At 41.7% G+C, this 23,032-nt stretch overlaps 1 protein-coding gene across 1 annotated transcript; it reads right to left on the bottom strand.

The window, feature by feature from the left end:
* Nucleotides 1-306: 306 nt before the first annotated feature.
* Nucleotides 307-22,504, bottom strand: LOC121373289. Its single transcript, XM_041499822.1, has 10 exons — nt 22,433-22,504; nt 20,565-20,676; nt 17,471-17,628; nt 16,666-16,767; nt 15,807-15,887; nt 14,922-15,045; nt 14,435-14,544; nt 10,722-10,892; nt 6,752-7,019; nt 307-1,153 (listed from the first exon to the last, which is right to left on the bottom strand). The coding sequence occupies exons 1-10, from the start codon at nt 22,487-22,489 to the stop codon at nt 1,056-1,058; spliced, it is 1,281 nt and encodes a 426-aa protein (XP_041355756.1). The 5' UTR covers nt 22,490-22,504; the 3' UTR covers nt 307-1,055.
* Nucleotides 22,505-23,032: the final 528 nt, after the last annotated feature.

The raw sequence follows: 23,032 nt of genomic DNA on the forward strand, positions 1-23,032 counted from the left end.
TAGTACAAATATTACAACGATCAGAAAGACGCTTGATATACAGCCACGAATATTTTTTGCAGAAAAATATATTTGATATGTAATTACAATCTTTAAAAAGTCTCTGTTTAGTCGACAACATCTTAAAAATTGCAGCAAACTCAGGAATGTCCCTTTAACCTACATACGACCCTCTAAAGCTAAAGTCTAACAAAACTACCCCGCCCCGGCCTCCCCCCCCCCCCTCACCCCGGACTTCCCCTGCCCCGGACTATCCCCTAAAAGATGATAATCGTGTTACACGTGACCGTAACATAACAAAAATCAGAGTATTACACAATTTATTGAATTTTCAGACGTCGATAATCGTGATGGTGTGACAGACGTTGATAATCGTGATGGTGTGACAGACGCATGGTGTGACAGACGGATAATAAATAGCCGAGGGATTCTGTTATTCGAGAGCTGGACGGACATTTGCATGGTTATGATCGCTCTCTCAGTCAGAGATAACCATGTAAGGAAAATTGGAAATTTCTGCTAACCACAGAGTCCGCAAAGATCCCTGCTATAACACGCTGGAATTGCTGTCTACTGAGTCCACTCGATGGCAGAGAGGGATTATAACCGCCCGAATGTCTGTCCAGCTCTTGAATAGCAGAACCGCAGAGCAAAACGCGGGTGCAGGGATTTTAGAAGGAGGGGGCGATCGAAGTTCATGGGGTGATGTCGAGTTATCTTCCCCAAGAATTTTTTTTTTCCTGGAGCAGGGAGGGGTTTCGAAAATACACAAGCCAAGTATCATGACCAGTACGAATAGGCAAGGCAAGGCAAAAAAACTAAACAACAACAACAACAAAATCACCAACAACAATAACCCCAAAACAAGCACCATCCCCACCACCACCCAAAAAAAAGGAAGAAAACAAAAAAGGGGGGAAAAAAACAACTACAAAAAACTATTTATATTGGCTGAGAATGAAAAGTCAACATGAATAAACTCACAAGATAACTATTAATATCTAATATTGACTATATTTATATTGGCCGAGAAACTAAAATCGAACATGTTTCAGTTATACTATTCGTCGTCTCCTTGACAACAGCACAGCGAATCCTCCGCCCATGAAACCTCCAAATATCACCATGGCAACCGACACGCCAGCCATCGTGCCTGAAATAATGTGAATAGTCATTATTAGTATGCGTTTCACATCACTGCAAATAATACAGACTGCGTTTCGCGTTAATAGTAATTATTAGTATACGTTTCACATCACTGCAAATAATACAGATTGCGTTTCGCGTTAATAGTCATTATTAGTATACGTTTCACATCACTGCAAATAATACAGATTGCGTTTCGCGTTAATAGTCACTATTAGTATACGTTTCACATCACTGCAAGTAATACAGACATACGTTTCACATCACTGCAAGTAATACAGACTGCGTTTCGCGTTAATAGTAATTATTAGTATACGTTTCACATCACTGCAAGTAATACAGACTGCGTTTCGCGTTAATAGTAATTATTAGTATACGTTTCACATCACTGCAAGTAATACAGACTGCGTTTCGCGTTAATAGTCATTATTAGTATACGTTTCACATCACTGCAAATAATACAGACTGCGTTTCGCGTTAATAGTAATTATTAGTATACGTTTCATATCACATTTATTATGATTATGGTACACTATTGAGACCTGGGGTGGAGGTGGGTAGGGTGGGGGGTAGGGCGGAGGTTTCAGACCCAAGACTTGAACACCACCAAATGGACCCTCGAAAGTTATTCGTTCCAGCCAGTGCTCCACGACTGGTATATCAAAAGCCGTGGTATGTACTACCCTTTCTGTGGGATGGTGCATATAAAAGATCCCTTGCGGCTAATCGAAAAGAGTAGCCCATGAAGTGGCGACAGTGGGTTTCCTCTCTCAATATGTGTGGTCCTTAACCATATATCTGACACCATATAACCATAAATAAAATGTGTTGAGTGCATCGTTAAATAAAAACATGTCTTTCTTTCTTTCGAAAGTTATTGGCAATTTGATGAGATCGATCCCCGTCGGTGGGCCCATTGGACTATTTCTCGTTCCAGCCAGTGCACCACGACTGGTATATCAAAGGCCGTGGTATGTACCTCCCTGTCTGTGGGATGGTGCATATAAAAGATCCTTGCTGCTAATCGAAAAGAGTAGCCCATGAAGTGACGACAGCGGGTTTCCTCTCTCGATATCTGTGTGGTCCGTCGTTAAATAAAAACATTTCTTTCTTTCTTTCTTTTTGATCCTAAATACCATGAAATTATGGTTCCAACTCAGTATGTAGGAGGATTGGCACTTTATAGAAACGGATCTTAGAAATAGTTTTGGGGGTAACTAAGGGCAAAATGACACATGGACCAACTCATGCAACGCCAACAGACTTAGGACAAGTCTTTTTAAGATAGCCTTACGTCGACACCAACAAACATAGGACAAGTCTCTTTAAGATAGCCTTACGACGACGCTAACAAACTCAGAACAAGTCTCTTCAAGATAGCCTTACGATGACGCCAACAAACTTAGGGCAAGTGTCTTCAAGATAGTCTTACGACGCCGCCAACAAACTTAGGACAAGTCTCTTTAAGATAGTCTTACGACGACGCCAACAAACTTAGGGCAAGTCTCTTTAAGATAGTCTTACGACAACGCCAACAAACTTAGGGCAAGTCTCTTTAAGATAGTCTTACGACGACGCCAACAAATTTAGGGCAAGTCTCTTCAAGATAGCCTCACGACGAAACTTAGGGCAAGTCTCTTTAAGATAGTCTTACGACAACGCCAACAAACTTAGGGCAAGTCTCTTTAAGATAGTCTTACGACGACGCAAACAAACTTAGGGCAAGTCTCTTTAAGATAGTCTTACGTCAATGCCAACAAATTTAGAATGAGTCTCTTTAAGATAGCCCTTACGACGCCGCCAACAAACATAGGACAAGTCTCTTTAAGATAGTCTTACGACGACACCAGAGGATACGAGTGATACGTATGACTACAGCCGGTTACATCAGCCGAGGGAATCCTAATGTTTCCCTTGTCACGATCGGGTACTCTCGTACGAAGCACTCGTATGGTGTGGTGCCACCTTTAGTTTTTCTAACCACAGACCACAGTTATTTATGATGTAGGTGTGGCATCACCTTTAGTTTTTCTAACCACAGACCAGTTATTTACGCAATATGTTTCTATATCACGTTAGTGGACAGCAGTTTTGTTAATATCAGTAAGCCAATGGATTTGTTTTGTATGCGCCTTTGCCTGTCTTTCACCCAGGACATTGCTTTAAACAAACACACGCACTAAACCTGGTTCAGGTCTGTTCTGGAGTCCCACCCCCGCCCTCTCCCGATTTGCCTGATGGGTCACATTGAAGTTCCGGATATGAGCAGTTATCTTTCTTTAATTACCCAATAAATAAACTTGTATGGCTCGGGCCCAACCTCTCCTTCTTTTCTCCAGGGCTAAAATTTTTCTTAATTGTAATTTATATTTGATTAATTTTATCTTTTTGAACTGCCCGCTCTAAAATTGACGTCTAAAATATTTAATTTTTAAAATTATTTAGAGTTATATTGTTATTTATTTTTGAGCTTGCACTTTTAAATTTAAATATTATCTCCCAACCACTGGGCACATTTATCTCCCAACAACAGGGAACAGTTATCTTCCAAACCTCAGTCCCTAGTCCCAATTTTGGTTTAAAAATCTAAATTGTCCCTTAGTATTCTGTCCTGGACCAAGCCACTGGCTATCTAGAGACTTGGCCCGCAACAGACATGCCTGAAACCTCAGTGGTATATGGGCATGTTAAAAATACTCTCTCACTCACTATATCTGGCTGGAGTACACACGTTTTACACACAAAGGACTACATTTGAATGGGCTGGTTTTCATTGTTAACAAATTACTCATATTGGAACACTGTCCCCGGTCAACTTCAGTCTAGCAGTTGCCAATACAAAGCTGTCTGCCATCGAATAATCACAGTCAAACTACTTGCGCAGATATATTTGGTCGGTCAACCAAATCGAAAGATAAGAATGTGTGGCTGGGAAGATAACTGTGCCCTGTGGTTGGGGAGATAACTGTGTCCTGTATTGGAAGATAACTGTGCCCTGTGGTTGGGGAGATAACTGTGTCCTGTAGTTGGAAGATAACTGTGCCCTGTGGTTGGGGAGATAACTGTGTCCTGTGGTTGGGGAGATAACCGTGTCCTGTAGTTGGAAGATAACTGTGCCGTTGTTGGGAAGATAACTGTGTCTGGAAGTTTGGGAGATAACTGTGCCCTGTAGTTGGGAAGATAACTGTGTCCTGTAGTTGGGGAGATAACTGTGTCCTGTGGTTGAGAAGATAACTGTGCCCTGTGGTTGGGAGATAACTGTGCCCTGTGGCTGGGAGATAACTCTGCCCTCTGGACAACTGTGTCTGGTAGTTTGGGAGATAACTGCGCCCTGTAGTTGGGAAGATAAATGTGTCCAGTAGGTGGGAAGATAACTGTGCCATGTGGTTGGGAAGATAATTGTGTCCTGTAGTTGGGAAGATAACTGTGCCCTGTGCTTGGGACGACAACTGTCTCCTGTGGTTGGGAAGATTACTGTGTCCTGTAGTTGGGGAGATTACTGTGTCCTGTAGTTGGGGAGACAACTGTGTCTGGTAGTTTGGGAGATAACTGTGCCCTGTAGTTGGGAAGATAAATGTGTCCTGTAGGTGGGAAGATAACTGTGCCCTGTGGTTGGGAAGATAATTGTGTCCTGTAGTTGGGGAGATAACTGTGCCCTGTGGTTGGGACGACAACTGTCTCCTGTGGTTGGGAAGATAACCGTGTCCTGTAGTTGGGGAGATAACCGTGTCCTGTAGTTGGGGAGATAACTGTGTCCTGTAGTTGGGGAGATAACTGTGTTTTGTGGTTGGGGAGATAATTGTGTCCTGTAGTTGGGGAGATAACTGTGTCCTGTAGTTAGGGAGATAATGGTGTCCTGTAGATGGGGGTGATAACTGTATCCTGTGGTTGGGGAGATAACTGTGTCCTGTAGTTGGGAAGATAACTGTGCCCTGTGGTTGGGGAGATAACTGTGTCCTGTAGTTTGGAAGATAATTGTGTCCTGTGGTTGGGAGATAACTGTGTCCTGTAGTTGGCAAGATAACTGTGTCCTGTGGTTGGGAAGATAACTGTGCCCTGTGGTTGGGACGATAACTGTGTCCTGTAGTTGGGGAAATAACTGTGTTTTGTGGTTGGGGAGATAACTGTGTCATGTAGTTGGGGAGATAACTGTGCCCTGTAGTTGGGGAGATAACGGTGTCCTGTAGATGGGGGTGATAACTGTGTCCTGTAGATGGGGGTGATAACTGTGTCCTGTGGTTGGGGAGATAACTGTGTCCTGTAGTTGGGAAGATAGCTGTGCCCTGTGGTTGGGGAGACAACTGTGTCCTGTAGCTTGGAAGATAATTGTGTCCTGTGGTTGGGAGATAACTGTGCCCTGTGGTTGGGAGATAACTGTGTCCTGTAGTTGGCAAGATAACTGTGTCCTGTAGTTGGCAAGATAACTGTGTCCTGTAGTTGGGTAGATAACTGGGTCCTGTAGTTGGGGAGATAACTGTGCCCTGTGGTTGGGAAGATAACTGTGTCCTGTGGAAGGGAAGATAACTGTGCCCTGTAGTTGAGGAGATAACTGTGACATTTGGAAGGGAAGATAACTGTGCCCTGTAGTTTGGTAGATAACTGTGGCATGTGGAAGGGAGATAACTGTGACATGTGGCTGGGAAGATAACTGTGACCTGTGGAAGGGGAGATAACTGTGACCTGTTGAAGGGGAGATAGCTGTGACCTGTGGATGGGAAGATAACAGTGACCTGTTGAATGGGAGATAGCTGTGACCTGTGGATGGGAAGATAACAGTGACCTGTTGAAGGGGATATAGCTGTGACCTGTGGATGGGAAGATAACAGTGACCTGTTGAAGGGGATATAACTGTGACCTGTGGATGGGAAGATAACAGTGACCTGTGGATGGGAAGATAACAGTGACCTGTTGAAGGGGATATAGCTGTGACCTGTGGATGGGAAGATAACAGTGACCTGTGGATGGGAAGATAACAGTGACCTATTGAAGGGGAGATAGCTGTGACCTGTGGATGGGAAGATAACAGTGACCTGTTGAAGGGGATATAGCTGTGACCTGTGGATGGGAAGATAACAGTGACCTGTGGATGGGAAGATAACAGTGACCTGTTGAAGGGGAGATAGCTGTGACCTGTGGATGGGAAGATAACAGTGACCTGTTGAAGGGGATATAGCTGTGACCTGTGGATGGGAAGATAACAGTGACCTGTGGATGGGAAGATAACAGTGACCTGTTGAAGGGGAGATAGCTGTGACCTGTGGCTGGGAAGATAACTGTGACCTGTTGAAAGGGAGATAGCTGTGACCTGTGGATGGGAAGATAACAGTGACCTGTTGAAGGGGATATAGCTGTAACCTGTGGATGGGAAGATAACAGTGACCTGTGGATGGGAAGAAAACAGTGACCTGTTGAAGGGGAGATAGCTGTGACCTGTGGATGGGAAGATAACTAAGATGTGTGATTGGAAAGATAACTATGACCTGTGGAAGGAAAGATAATTATGACACATGGTTGGGAAGATAACTGTGCCCTGTGGCTTGGAAGATTAGTGTGTCCTGTGATTTGGAAGATAACAGCGACCTATGGCCTACTGTGTACAACATACCGGCAGTGTACCCATCTATGGACCCCTGGCACAGTACGTTCTTGTCGGTGAATGTCTGGAAGGGAAACCTCGTTAACGTCGGCCGTGTTGGAGCCGGTTTCCGTGTTGGAAATGCCGTTCGTACTGGGGCTACACTCGGTGGTCTGGTCCGAACAGGAGGCCGAGTTGTCTTATGTAGAATGAAAGGGCTCGTCACAGTACCACTTGCCCCCACAGTTAGCTCCCTTAGACTGTTCGCTGTTGGTACTAGGAACTGAGGGTCGGCTAGCTTGAAGAAGACGAAGAAGAAAAGTTTATTTAATGATAGTGCAAACAGGGACGTACATAGTTTATCATTTTCAATTAAAAAAAATTCCCTTCCCTTCCCTTCCCTTCTGTTCTGTTCTATTCTGTTTGTTCTGTTCTGATGTGATCTGTTCTATTCTCTTCTGGTCTATTCTATCTGATATGTTGTGTTCTAGTGTGTTCTATTATAGTCGTATCTGATCTGCTCTACTCTGTTCTGTTATTGTTCTGTTCTGTTCTGTTATATTATATTATCTTTTGTTCTGTTATGTTATGTTCTGTTCTGTTCTGTTCTGATTTGTTTTGTTCCACTCTAGCTTGTTATATCCTGACTGACTGATTTCCATTTGAATGTTCTGTTCTGTTCTGCTTTGCCTTGCTCTAACCTGGTCCATTTTATTCTGAAATGTGTTGTTATATTCTAGTCTGTTCTATCCTGACTTGTGGTTTTTCTCTTCTGATACATTTCTGTTCTATTCTTGTTTATTATATTCTGATATGTTCTGTGCTGTTCTGTTTTTCTTCTATTCTGAACTGTTTTGTCTTATTACGTTTTGTTATATTCTGGGGTGGGGTGGGGGTGGGGGGGGGGTCTATCCTTATCTGTGTCCTGTTCTTTTCTTCTCTGTTTTGTTATATTCTGAATTGTTTTTCTGCCCTTATCTGTTTTGTTCTATTCTGATCTGTTTTGTTCTATTCAAATATGTTCTGTTCTATTCTGATCTGTTCTAATTGGATCTGTTCTATTATGATGTTCTGTTCTGATATATTCTCTCTTGCATGTGTTATTCCATGTTGTGGTTTGGAGTGGCAAAATGTTCACGTTGTGGTGTAGAAATGGCAACATTTTCACATTGTGGTGTAGGAATGGCAACATTTTCACGTTGTGGTGTAGGAATGGCAACATTTTCACATTGTGGTGTTGGAGTGGCAACATTTTCATGTTGTGGTGTAGAAATGGCAACATGTTCACGTTGTGGTGTAGAAATGTCAACCTTTTCACGTTGTGGTGTAGAAATGGCAACATGTTCACGTTGTGGTGTAGAAATGGCAACGTTTTCACGTTGTGGTGTAGAAATGGCAACATTTTCATGTTGTGGTGTAGCAGTAGCAACATTTTCACGTTGTGGTGTAGAAATGGCAACATTTTCACGTTGTGGTGTAGAAATGGCAAAATGTTCACGTTGTGGTATAGAAGTTGCAACATTTCCACGTTGGAGTGGCAACATTTTCATGCTGTGATATAGGAATGGCAACACTTCACGATGTGGTGTTAAGAGTGGCAACATTTTCACGTTGTGGTGTAGAAGTGGCAACATTTTCATGTTGTGGTGTTGGACTGGCAACATTTCACGTTGTTGTGTTGGAGTGGCAACATTTCACGTTGTGGAGTAGGAGTGGCAACATTTTCACGTTGTGGTGTTGGACTGGCAACATTTCACGTTGTTGTGTTGGAGTGGCAACATTTCACGTTGTGGAGTAGGAGTGGCAACATTTTCACGTTGTGGTATACGATTAGCAACATTTTCACGTTGTGATGTACGACTGGCAACATTTTCACGTTGTGATGTACAACTGGCAACATTTTCACGTTGTGGTGTTGGAGTGGCAATATTTTCACTTTGTTGTGTATGAGGGGCAACATTTTCATGTTGTGGTTTTACAGTGGCAACATTTTCACGTTGTGGTGTTGGAGTGGCAACATTTTCACGGTTTTCCCCGAGAGTGTCGGATACAGCACACATATTCAACATGTCTTGGACGTTTTAAAACAAGCTCTACAAGCATCTGAGAAAATGTTTCAAATATGTTTTTCGTTGTGTGCGATATTGGTTTGTTTATCGCCAATTACTTGTTTCCATGGTCTAACCATACTGGGTGTGTTTGTCGTTTCGAAGATTTTATATTTGGTATTTTGTGTTACTATTTCGCAGTTGTTTACTTTCAAATCTGCTTTTTGTTTTGTCTTTTCATCTTGATAATTCGATTCAACATTGGTTTGTTTATCACAACTCCATACACTCTTTTCATTGTCTGACTATGACAATTATTGGCGTTATTCTGGGGGGTTTGACGGTTTGTTGGGTGTGTTTGGTATTTTTGTAAATATGTTTCATTGTGTCGTTTACAAACGTGGCATTATCACTGATGTCTTCACAACTTTTATTGATAATTTTATAATTTTACATTAATGTTCATCAGCATACATGTATGACCTACTTTGACACCCAATATGTTTTTGTGCTGGTGTGTTGTCAAACATTCATCCGTTCATTCATTGTTTTGTTCTGGGGCTTTTTCGGCTCTGCTCAGTTCTGTTCTGTTCTGCTCTGCGTCATTTTTTAATTCTGTTCTGTTCTGCTCTGCTTTCTTCTACTCTGCTCTGTTCAGTTCTGTTCTGTGGCATTTTCTATTATGTTCTACTCTGTTCTGTGGCATTTTTTATTATGTTCTACTCTGCTCTGCTCTGTTCTGTTCTGTTCTGTGGCATTTTCTATTATGTTCTACTCAGCTCTGTTCTGTGGCATTTTCTATTATGTTCTACTCAGCTCTGTTCTGTGGCATTTTCTATTATGTTCTACTCAGCTCTGTTTTGTTCTGTTCTGTGGCATTTTCTATTATGTTCTACTCAGCTCTGTTCTGGTCTGTGGCATTTTCTATTATGTTCTACTCAGCTCTGTTCTGTGGCATTTTCTATTATGTTCTACTCAGCTCTGTTCTGTTCTGTTCTGTGGCATTTTCTATTATGTTCTACTCAGCTGTTCTGTTCTGTTGCATTTTCTGTTATGTTCTACTCAGCTCTGTTCTGTTCTGTTCTGTGGCATTTTCTATTATGTTCTACTCAGCTGTTCTGTTCTGTTCTGTGGCATTTTCTATTATATTATGTTCTGCTCTGCTCTGTTCTGTTCTGCGGCATTTTCTATTATGTTCTACTCAGCTCTGTTCTGTTCTGTGGCATTTTCTATTATGTTCTGCTCTGCTTTATTCTGTTCTGTTCTGTGGCATTTTCTATTATCTTCTACTCTGTTCTGTTCTGTTCTGGGGGGTTTTCTATTCTAGTTTCTTTTCTTTTCTTTTCTTTCTTTTTATTTTAATTTTATTAATATTAAAGTATTAATATTATTATTATTATTATTATTATAGTAATTCTGGATTAAAGTTAATATAAAGTTATTATTTAAGTATGTGGTGTAGTATCAGTAGTAGTAGTAGTAGTAGTAGTAGTAGTAGTAGTAGTAGTAGTAGTAGTAGTAGCAGTAGCAGTAGTACTAGTACTAGTAGTAGTAGTAGTAGTAGTTGTAACAGTAGTAGTAGTAGTAGTAGTAGTAACAGTAGTAGTAGTAGTAGTAACAGTAGTAGTAGTAGTAGTAGTAGTAGTAGTAGTAGTAACAGTAGTAGTAGTAGTAGTAGTAGTAGTAGTAGTAGTAGTAACAGTAGTAGTAGTAGTAGTAGTAGTAGTATTAATAGTAGTAGTAGTAGTAGTAGTAGTAGTAACAGTAGTAGTAGTATTAATAGTAGTAGTAGTAGTAGTACTAGTAGTAGTAGTAGTAGTAGTAATAATAATAATAATAATGAAAATGATGATGATGATGATGATGATGATGATATTATTGTTTTTGTTATTGTTATTAATGTTATTATTATTAGTTGATACAAATTTGTCACCCCATGGCTAATGTCTTACAGAGTTCGCCTGCATCATGACGACGAACTGCCCACTGGACACCTTGCTGATGATCCGGTTGGCCGCATCGTCTATCGTAGGCTCCACCACCGTCACGGTGGAGTCACCTTTGATAGGAGCAACGTCCAGGAGGTCAAAGGTCACTGTAGGCAGTGTCTTAATAATTTCTGTCTGAAAAAAATAAATAAAAAAATAACAAATAATAAATAAAATAACAAATATTTTTTAATAATAATAATAACAATAATAATATAATAATAATAATAATAGTAATATTATTATTATTATTATTATTATTATTATTAATTAATTAATTTATTTTATTATTAGTTGATGGTGATTTTTTTTTCGAATACCGTTATGTCAACATTAGAATCAGAATGAGGTTTGATTTGTATAACCAGGGCCAGGGAGTTTTCTTCACAGCAGGTTTTCGGTGTAGTGGGTTCGAATCCTGCCAACTAACCATTGATGTTTTTTTTAATATTATGTCTATCCTCGGGCTTATATGTCGGATGTTTAGTGTGATAAAGACTGAGTTCATATCCAGGTACCGACTCACACCCAGAGGGAGTTTGAGGACTCTGTAGGGAGGCTAAAGAACATTACACCAGCTTTTTCTTCTTATAACTACTAACAACTATTCAATAACCCACTGTCCTGAACACACAGCCCAGTTACACTGAGTGCATGCCCAGGACAGCGTGCTTAGAAGTTTCATGGAGGAAAATAATAATAGAACACTGTTCAGTACACCCACACACCCATCCTTATAAAGCCACATAAGCTCTGGACCTACACACACACCCTTGTAAAGTCACATAAGCTCTGGACCTACACACACACACCCTTGCAAAGCCACATAAGCTCGGGACCTACACCCACACCCATACCTTTGTAAAGCCACATAAGCTTGGGACCTACACCCAAACACCCTTGCAAAGCCATATAAGCTCGGGACCTACACATACGCACGCACACGCATACCCTTGTAAAGCTACATAAGCTCGGGACCTACACCCACACACACCCTTGTAAAGCCACATAAGCTCGGGACCTACACACACACACACACCCTTGCAAAGCCACATAAGCTCGGGACCTACACCCACACCCATACCCTTGTAAAGCCACATAAGCTCGGGACCTACACACACATACATACCCTTGTAAAGCCACATAAGCTCGGGACCTACACCCACACACACCCTTGTAAAGCCACATAAGCTCAGGACCTACACACACATACATACCCTTGTAAAGCCACATAAGCTCGGGACCTACACCCACACACACCCTTGTAAAGCCACATAAGCTCGGGACCTACACCCACACACACCCTTGTAAAGCCACATAAGCTCGGGACCTACACACCCACACACACCCTTGTAAAGCCACATAAGCTCGGGACCTACACACACACACACACACCCTTGTAAAGCCACATAAGCTCTGGACCTACACACATATACATACCCTTGTAAAGCCACATAAGCTCTGGACCTACACACCCTTGTAAAGCCACATAAGCTCGGGACCTACACCCACACACACACACCCTTGTAAAGCCACATAAGCTCGGGACCTACACCCACACACACACACCCTTGTAAAGCCACATAAGCTGTCGGCCTACACCCACACACACACACCCTTGCACATCCACATAAGCTCTCGGCCTACACCCACACCCTTTTAAAGCCACATAAGCTCTCGGCCTACACCCACACACACCCTTGTAAAGCCACATAAGCTCTGGACCTACACCCACACCCTTGTAAAGCCACATAAGCTCTGGACCTACACCCACACCCTTGTAAAGCCACATGAGCTCTCGGCCTACACCCACACACACACACACCCTTGTAAAGCCACATAAGCTCTGGACCTACACCCACATACACACACCCTTGTAAAGCCACATAAGCTCTGGACCTACACACAAACACACACACCCTTGTAAAGCCACATAAGCTCAGGACCTACACACACATACATACCCTTGTAAAGCCACATAAGCTCTGGACCTACACACCCTTGTAAAGCCACATAAGCTCGGGACCTACACCCACACACACACACCCTTGTAAAGCCACATAAGCTCGGGACCTACACCCACACACACACACCCTTGTAAAGCCACATAAGCTGTCGGCCTACACCCACACACACACACCCTTGCACATCCACATAAGCTCTCGGCCTACACCCACACCCTTTTAAAGCCACATAAGCTCTCGGCCTACACCCACACACACCCTTGTAAAGCCACATAAGCTCTGGACCTACACCCACACCCTTGTAAAGCCACATAAGCTCTGGACCTACACCCACACCCTTGTAAAGCCACATGAGCTCTCGGCCTACACCCACACACACACACACCCTTGTAAAGCCACATAAGCTCTGGACCTACACCCACATACACACACCCTTGTAAAGCCACATAAGCTCTGGACCTACACACAAACACACACACCCTTGTAAAGCCACATAAGCTCTGGACCTACACACAAACACACCCTTGTAAAGCCACATAAGCTTTGGACCTACACCCACATACACACACCCTTGCAAAGCCACATAAGCTCTGGACCTACACCCACATACACACACCCTTGCAAAGCCACATAAGCTCTGGACCTACACCCCCCCCCCACACACACACACCCTTGTAAAGCCACATAAGCTCTGGACCTACACCCACACACACCCTTGTATAGCTACATAAACTCTGGACCTACACCCCCCCCCCCCCACACACACACACACCCACCCTTGTAAAGCCACATAAGCTCTGGACCTACACCCACACACCCACCCTTGTAAAGGAACATAAGCTCTGGACCTACACCCACACCCTTGCAAAGCCACATAAGCTCTGGACCTACACCCATACCCTTGCAAAGCCACATAAGCTCTGGACCTACACCCATACCCTTGCAAAGCCACATAAGCTCTGGACCTACACCCATACCCTTGCAAAGCCACATAAGCTCTGGACCTACACCCACACCCTTGTAAAGCCACATAAGCTCTGGACCTACACCCATACCCTTGTAAAGCCACATAAGCTCTGGACCTACACCCACACCCTTGTAAAGCCACATAAGCTCTGGACCTACACCCATACCCTTGTAAAGCCACATAAGCTCTGGACCTACACCCACACCCTTGTAAAGCCACATAAGCTCTGGACCTACACCCACACCCTTGCAAAGCCACATAAGCTCTGGGCCTACACCCACACCCACCCACCCTTGTAAAGCCACATAAGCTCTGGACCTACACCCACACACACCCTTGTAAAGCCACATAAGCTCTGGGCCTACACCCACACCCACACACCCTCCACTTGTATAGCTACATAAGCTCTGGATCTACACCCTCACACCCTTGTAAAGCTACAAAAGCTCTGGACCTACACCCCTACACACACACCCTTGAAAAGCCACATAAGCTCTGGACCTACACCCACACACACACACCCTTGCAAAGCCACATAAGCTCTGGACCTACACCCCTACACACACACCCTTGCAAAGCCACATAAGCTCTGGACCTACACACACACACACCCTTGCAAAGCCACATAAGTTCGGGATCTACACACACACACACTCTTGCAAAGCCACATAAGCTCAAGACCTACACCCACTAGACCCCGACCCACCACGTAATATTTGCCACGCCCTAATTGGTCACGTGATTACCTGTAGGTTGGAGACTCGTAAAGGAGATACTGATGTCGCCTGGAGGATGGACTTGAGCAGAGAGTAGCGGAACGAGACTTTGTTAACCACGATCGTGCTGGTCGTGGACGCTGAAATACAGAGGAGAAATTATTAACTAGTAGTAGTAGAAAATGCAATACAACCTGACTGGAAATGAAGAAAATGCAATACAACATACCTGAAATACAGACAATGTAATACAACCTGACTGGAAATGTAGAAAATGCAATACAACATACCTGAAATACAGACAATGTAATACAACCTGACTGGAAATGTAGAAAATGCAATACAACATACCTGAAATACAGACAATGCAATACAACCTGACTGGAAATGAAGAAAATGCAATACAACATACCTGAAATACAGACAATGTAATACAACCTGACTGGAAATGAAGAAAATGCAATACAACATACCTGAAATACAGACAATGTAATACAACCTGACTGGAAATACTGACCTGGGAATGCGAACTGGAATGTTCGTTTTCGTTTGTTAGCCAGGCAGTTAGTGATGTCAAACTCAAACACCTTGGGGGCGCTGGCATCGAACTCATACAGGTTCACCTTGCTTGATACTGACATCTGGGGAGAAGGGGAGAATGTTTTAAATGTCAAACATGATCATTAAATGACAAACATGATGATTAAATGTCAAACATGATAATTAAATGACTAACATGATAATTAAGTGACAAACATGATAATTAAATGCCAGACAATATAATTAAATGACAAACATGATAATTAAATGACAAACATGATAATTAAATGTCAAACATGATAATTACATGACAAACACAAGTGCATGGTCTAGTCTAGCTGTTTAGTGGAAATTTACTCTTCATAAAAATATAATATTTTTTATTTTTATTTTATTAAATTTTTATAAACACAGAAAAAAAAGAAGAAAAAAAGACCCTTAGAGTGTATGTTTTATTGCTCCAAATTGTAATATATATGTTTAATGTTTATCAATTACCAGTCATTTGGTTATGTTCAAAATGATACATCACAGATCGAGCAATCTGGGAAAGGACCCGGTATATATATATTAAGCAAAATCAACCAACTGCAATGCAGTTTCAAATTTGAACTCTTATATATTAATTTCAAAATCTCGAACTCCCTGAAACTATATATATATCATTTATTTTAAAGTTACAATTATTTTTGTTTTTTAATCTCATTTATTATCTTCTGCTATTGTCCTTTTGTTTAAATTTAATGTCTTCTTAATTTTTTTGTAATTAAATTGAAAAAAGAAACCCTTCAAACAAGAAGAAGAACTTAACAACAACAACAACAACAACAACTTAACAACAATAACAACAACAATAACTTACCCCAGGAATTGTGATAGACACTTGCCATGGAATTGGGGTCTTGTATTTAGCGGTGAAATCATAGGCTGATGTCCAGTTGTTCTGTAACCATCATACAAACCAAGAAACAGATAAACAAAGACTGACAGACAGATATATGGAGAAAGAGAGAGGGGCAAGGAGAGAGAGATACATACACACACGCGCACACACACACACACAGAGAGAGAGAGAGAGAGAGAGAGAGAGAGAGAGAGAGAGAGAGAGAGAGAGAGAGAGAGAGAGAGAGAGAGAGAGAGAGAGAGAGAGAGAGAGAGAGAGAGAGACCAACAGAGACTGAGAGACAGACGGGGGGGGGGGGGGGGGGGAGGGAGAGAGGGCTCACACTGACAAATGCCCACACCCAGGTTTGAATTGTATAGGTTTTATCTACAGACGAGTTACCATAAGGGAGACAACTCACACTGTTACAGATGAAGCGGGATGTAGCACACTGGTAAAGCGCATACCTGAGACGTGGTCGGTCTAGGATTGATCCCCGTCGGTGGGCCCATTGAGCTAGTTCTCGTTCCAGCCAGTGCACCACGACTGGCATATCAAAGGCCGTGATATGTACTGTCCTGTCTGTGGGATGGTGCATATCAAAGATCCCTGGCTACTTACTAATAGACAAATTAGCGGGTTTCCTCTCTATGACTGTCAAAATGTTTATATGTTTGACATCCGATAGCCGATGATTAATAAATCTAGTGGTGTCGTTTAACAAAAAACAATCTTTAGTTGAGGTAAAAGAGACAACTCACACTGACAGAGGCCCACTCCCAGGTGGAGTTTTGTAGGTTTTATCTACAGAAGAGTTACGGTAAGGGAGACAACTCACACTGACAAAGGCCCACTCCCAGGTGGAGTTTTGCGGCATGATGGCGGGGTAGTCTGTTCGCTGAGAGACCCACGTGTCACAGTCCACGCCGCGGATGTTTTTCTGTTACAAACAAACGTAACAGAATAATAATAATAATAACGCATACGTTTCAAAATGGCGGCTTTTAAATGATTAGCGTTATGCAATCCATAGCTCGAAAACATGAAGGCCGTTTCCTACGCAGATATTTTTAAATTGCCATATCATATTCTTCTGTATTGTGTATTCCTAACTATTTACAAATAAACAAACTCCTCTATAGTTTTTCAGACGAAACAATAAAAAATACATTATTTTGAAAAAAAACCCCTAAAAAAACCCAACAAAAAAACAAACAACAACAACCCCATATAAACATGTTGACTAAAACTGCAAAAAGGCTGGTAGGCACTGGGTTCGCATCCCAGTACCGTCTCCCACCCAGAGCGAGTTTATCGAATCAATGAGTAGGTGTAAGGCCAATACACCGACTTCTCTCTCACCAACAACTGACAACTAGCCACTAACCCACTGTCCTGGACAGACAGCCCAGTTAGCTGAGGTTAGTACCCAGGACAGCGTGCTTGAACCTTAATTGGATATAAGCTGGAAATATGTTGAAGTGAATAAATGAATGAATGGGAAAATGTAGCGGGCTTCCTCTCTAAGACCATATCTTAAAATGACCAAATGTTTGACATCCAATAGCCGATGATTAATAAATAAACGTGCTCTAGTGGTGTCGTTAAACAAAACAAACTACAAATGACTTTGCTATTCGTACCACTCCCTCGTACGTGTACACAGAATTGAAGTAGAAGAACTCGCGCGCTGTCCGTATTCGCACGTGCTGGATGTCGGATGTGACGTCATCAAACATTCCCTGGTCTATTTTCGTGGTGGTGCAGTTCCCGCGCATCTGGTCTATGATATACTGAACGCCTGCACGAAAACAAACCGGTAAACAGTCTTGTTATAACAAGGGAGAGTTTGTTCATTATTTTAAAAATGTATTCATCTATTTATTTATGTATGTATGTATTTATTTATTTATTTATGTAATGTAATGTACTGTATTTATGACATATATTTTTATGTATTTATTTATGTATTTATTTATTTATTTATGTATTTATTTATGTATGTAATTGTTTATTTATTTATTTAATTAATTAATTTATTTATTTATTTATTTATTTATTTATGTACTTATTTTGTATTTATAATTTTATTTATTTATTTATAATTTCATTTAATTACGTATTTATGTATGTATTTATTTATTTATTTATTTATTTTAGAAACAACTTTGGATGTGATAGGACATTACACTTTTGGAAAAGCATATATGTCCAAAGCTCCTATCAGATCCATCATATCAGTATCAGTAAGGAATAGGGCTGGCGGTGACTCGAACTCGTGTCAGCTCCATCATATCAGTATCAATAAAGAACAGGGCTGGAGGTGAATGGAGCTCGTGTCAGATCCATCATATCAGTATCAATAAGGAATAGGGCTGGAGGTGACTGGAGCTTGTGTCAGATCCATCATATCAGTATCAGTAAGGAGTGGGGCTGTAGGTGACTGGAGCTCGTGTCAGATCCATCATATCAGTATCAGTAAGGAATAGGGCTGGAAGTGACTCGAGCTCGTGTCAGATCCATCATATCAGTAAGGAGTAGGGCTGGAGGTGACTGGAGCTCGTGTCAGATCCATCATATCAGTATCACTAAAGAATAGGGCTGGAGGCGACTGGAGCTCGTGTCAGCTCCATCATATCAGTATCAATAAAGAACAGGGCTGGAGGTGAATGGAGCTCGTGTCAGATCCATCATATCAGTATCAGTAAGGAATAGGGCTGGAGGTGACTCGAGCTCGTGTCAGATCCATCATATCAGTAAGGAGTGGGCTGGAGGGGACTGGAGGTCGTGTCAGATCCATCATATCAGTATCAGTAAGGAATAGGGCTGGAGGTGACTCGAGCTCGTGTCAGATCCATCATATCAGTAAGGAGTAGGGCTGGAGGTGACTGGAGCTCGTGTCAGATCCATCATATCAGTATCACTAACGAATAGGGCTGGAGGTGACTGGAGCTCTTGTCAGCTCCATCATGTCAGTATCAGTAAGGAGTAGGGCTGGAGGTGACTCGAGCTCGTGTCAGCTCCATCATATCAGTATCAGTAAGGATTAGGGCTGGAGATGACTTGAGCTCGTGTCAGCTCCATCATATCAGTAAGGATTAGGGCTGGAGATGACTCGAGCTCGTGTCAGCTCCATCATATCAGTATCAATAAGGAGTAAGGCTAGAGGTGACTCGAGCTCGAGTCAGATCCATCATATCAGTATCAATAAGGAATAGGGCTGGAGGTGACTCGAGCTAATAAGTGGATTAATTTGGTAGTTAATAATCTCAAATACAATGCATTAAAATATGGAAATTCAGTAATTACAATGAACAAACAGCTAACAAGGAGCAAATAATGACGAGGGAAAAGAACATTAAATCGTTCCTTCCTTCCTTCCTTCGTTCATTAATTCCTTAATTATTTAAAACATCCATCCATTAATCATAATGTGCACATATCCGTGTTAAAGTTGGCCATTCATCGAACAATCCATCTATTTTATCACCCACACATCCTTCCTTCCATCCACCCATCCCTCCCTCCCTCCCTCCATCCATTCATTTATTCACCAACCATCCATCCATCCATCCATCCATACATTCATCCATTAATTCACCGACCCATCCGTCAATTAACCCATTCATCTGTCCATTTAGCTATCCATCTATCCATTCATCCATCCATCCATCAAGCCCTACATGAATTCATCCATCCATCAACCTTCCATCCCTCCATTGACCCATCCATCGACCCACCCACCCATCCATCCATCCATCCATCCCTCCCTCCCTCCTTCCATCCATCCATTCATCCCTCCATCCATCCATCCATCCATCCTTTCATCCATCCATCCATCCCTCCATCCCTCCATCCATCCATCCACCCACCCATTCATCCATCCATCCATACATTCATCCCTCCCTCCCTCCCTCCATCCATCCATCCATCCATTCATCCCTCCATCCATTTATTCATCCATCCATCCATCCATCCATCCATCCATCCATCCATATATTCACCCATTAATCCACCCACCCATTCATTTATCCATCCATCCGTCCGTCCATTCATTCATCCATCCATCCATTCATTTGTCCATCCATTCATCCATATATTTACCAATTAATCCACGCACCCATGCGTCCATCCATCCATCCATCCATTCGTCCATCTATCCATCCATCCATCAATACACCAATCCATCCATCCACCCACCCATCCACCCGTCCATTCATACATTCATTCGTTCATTCATCCATCCATCCATCCATCCATCCATCAACCCAACAATCCATCCATTCACCCATCCATCCGTTCATCCATTCATCCATCCATACATGCATCCATTGGTCAACCAACCCATCCATCAACCCATCCACATATGCGTTAATCCATCCATCCAATCATTCACGTATTATCCACCCATTCATCCATCCACCCACATAACAACCCGTCCTACAACCCCCCCCCCCAATCAACCCATCAGTACTTCATTAATTCATTATTTATTCCACCATTCCCTCCCTCCATTGGTTGATCACACCAGGTTACGTGTGTTACACAGATACTCACCAATGTTGAAGTCAGTGGTGCACCACGTGTGTTACACAGATACTCACCAGTGTTGAAGTCGTGCACCACGTGTGTTACACAGATACTCACCAGTGTTGAAGTCGTACACCACGTGTGTTACACAGATACTCACCAGTGTTGAAGTCAGTGGTGCACCACGTGTGTTACACAGATACTTACCAGTGTTGAAGTCGTGCACCACGTCCAGTCGTGAGGTTCCAAACCGGGACGACGTCAGCGATGTTGGCGTGAAGGAAAACATCACGATCTTCATGTGGTCGTCATATTGTTCCTACAATACCGTATCTATGTAGAAAACAGTGTCCAGTGTATATTGTTTACATGATAATCATCATAAAGCTCCTAGTGGAAACAACAATATCATATCTATGTAGAAAACAGAGTCCAGTGTATATTGTTTACATGATAATCACCATACTGCTCCTAGTGGAAACAACAATATCGTATCTTTGTTGAAGAGTAGTGTTGAACAATAGTGCTCAATTTATTCACAGGGAGAACCCTTATAACAAGTGTGAAAAATAGAGTTCGAATTATTAACAGAAGAACCCTTATAACAAGTGTTGAAAAATAGAGTTCAAATTATTTACAGAAGAAACCTTATAACAAGTGTTGAAAAATAGAGTTACAATTATTTACAGAAGAAAACTTATAACAAGTGTTGAAAAATAGAGTTACAATTATATGAAAAATAGAGTTTAAATTATTTACAGAAGAAACCTTACCTTGACAAATAGTTCTTAAATTATTTACAGAAGAACCCTTATAACAAGTGTTGAAAAATAGAGTTCAAATTAGTTACAGAAGAAACCTTATAACAAGTGCTGAAAAATAGAGTTAAAATTATTAACAGTGAGAACCCTTATAAAAATTGTTGAAAAATAGAGTTCAGATTATTTAGTCAGAAGCCTTATAACAAGTGTTGACAAACAGAGTTCAAATGAGTTACAGAAAAAACCTTATAACAAGTGTTGAAAAATAGAGTTAAAATTATTAACAGTGAGAACCCTTATAAAAATTGTTGAAAAATAGAGTTCAGATTATTTAGTCAGAAGCCTTATAACAAGTGTTGACAAATAGTTCTCAAAAAGTATTTACAGTGAGAACCCTTATAACAAGTGTTGACAGATAGAGCTCAAATTATTTAGTCAGATCCCTTATAACAAGTATTGAAAAATAGAGATCAAATTATTCACAGGCAGAACTCTTATGGCAAGAGTTTCAAAAATAGTACTCAAATTATTTACTCAAAACCCTTATAACAAGTGTTGACAAATAGTGCTCAGATTATTTAGTCAGAACCCTTATAACAAGTGTTGACAAATAGTGCTCAGATTAGTTAGTCAGAACCCTTATAACAAGTGTTGAAAAATAGAGTTTATATTATTGAGAGGATCTCTAATACACGTCCACAAGCCGCGACTATCGCTGACGAACCTTGATAAATAGAGCTTAAATTACTCAGAGGATCTCTAATACACGCCCACAAGCCGCGACTATCGCTGACGATCCTTGACAAATAGAGTTTATATTATTGAGAGGATCTCTAATACACGCCCACAAGCCGCGACTATCGCTGACGAACCTTGACAAATAGAATTTATATTACTCAGAGGATCTCTAACACACGTCCACAAGCCGCGACTATCGCTGACGAACCTTGACAAATAGAATTTATATTACTCAGAGGATCTCTAATACACGCCCAAAAGCCGCGACTATCGCTGACGAACCTTGACAAATAGTTTATATTATTGAGAGGATCTCTAATACACGCCCACAAGCCGCGACTATCGCTGACGAACCTTGACAAATAGAGTTTATATTATTGAGAGGATCTCTAATACACGCCCACAAGCCGCGACTATCGCTGACGAACCTTGACAAATATAGTTTATATTATTGATAGGATCTCTAATACACGCCCACAAGCCGCGACTATCGCTGACGAACCTTGACAAATAGAGTTTATATTACTCAGAAGATCTCTAATACACGCCCACAAGCCGCGACTATCGCTGACGAACCTTGATGAACGTGACCGTCTTCTGGTGCTCGTCGACATTCTCGGAAATAAACGACATGGCGGGCGCGACCGATGGCAGGGGCTTCGTGTTTTTCCGTCCTGGACACTGCAAACCTCGGGGAGTCTGAAAGATCGCCAAGTACACGCCAGTTCACCCTGTACAATATTCTACAATATTTATCAGTTCACCATGTACAATATTCTACAATACTCAATAGTTTACCATGTTACCATGTACAATATTCTACAATATTCGTCAGTTCACCATGTACAATATTCTACTATACTCACCAGTTCATAGTGTACAGTATTCTACAATACTCGTCAGTTCACCGTGTACAATATTCGTCAGTTCACCATGTACAATATTCTACTATACTCACCAGTTCATAGTGTACAGTATTCTACAATACTCGTCAGTTCACCGTGTACAATATTCGTCAGTTCACCATGTACAATATTCTACTATACTCACCAGTTCACAATGTACAATATTCTAGTATACTCGTCAGTTCACCCTGTACAATATTCTAGAGTGCTGACTTACACATCAGTGAAGGGGGATCTGGCACGGTCTGTGTAGAATTCACCTCGGTGTCCC

This window comes from Gigantopelta aegis, chromosome 5 (assembly GCF_016097555.1).
Source record: "Gigantopelta aegis isolate Gae_Host chromosome 5, Gae_host_genome, whole genome shotgun sequence".
Classification (NCBI taxonomy): Eukaryota; Metazoa; Mollusca; class Gastropoda; order Neomphalida; family Peltospiridae; genus Gigantopelta; species Gigantopelta aegis.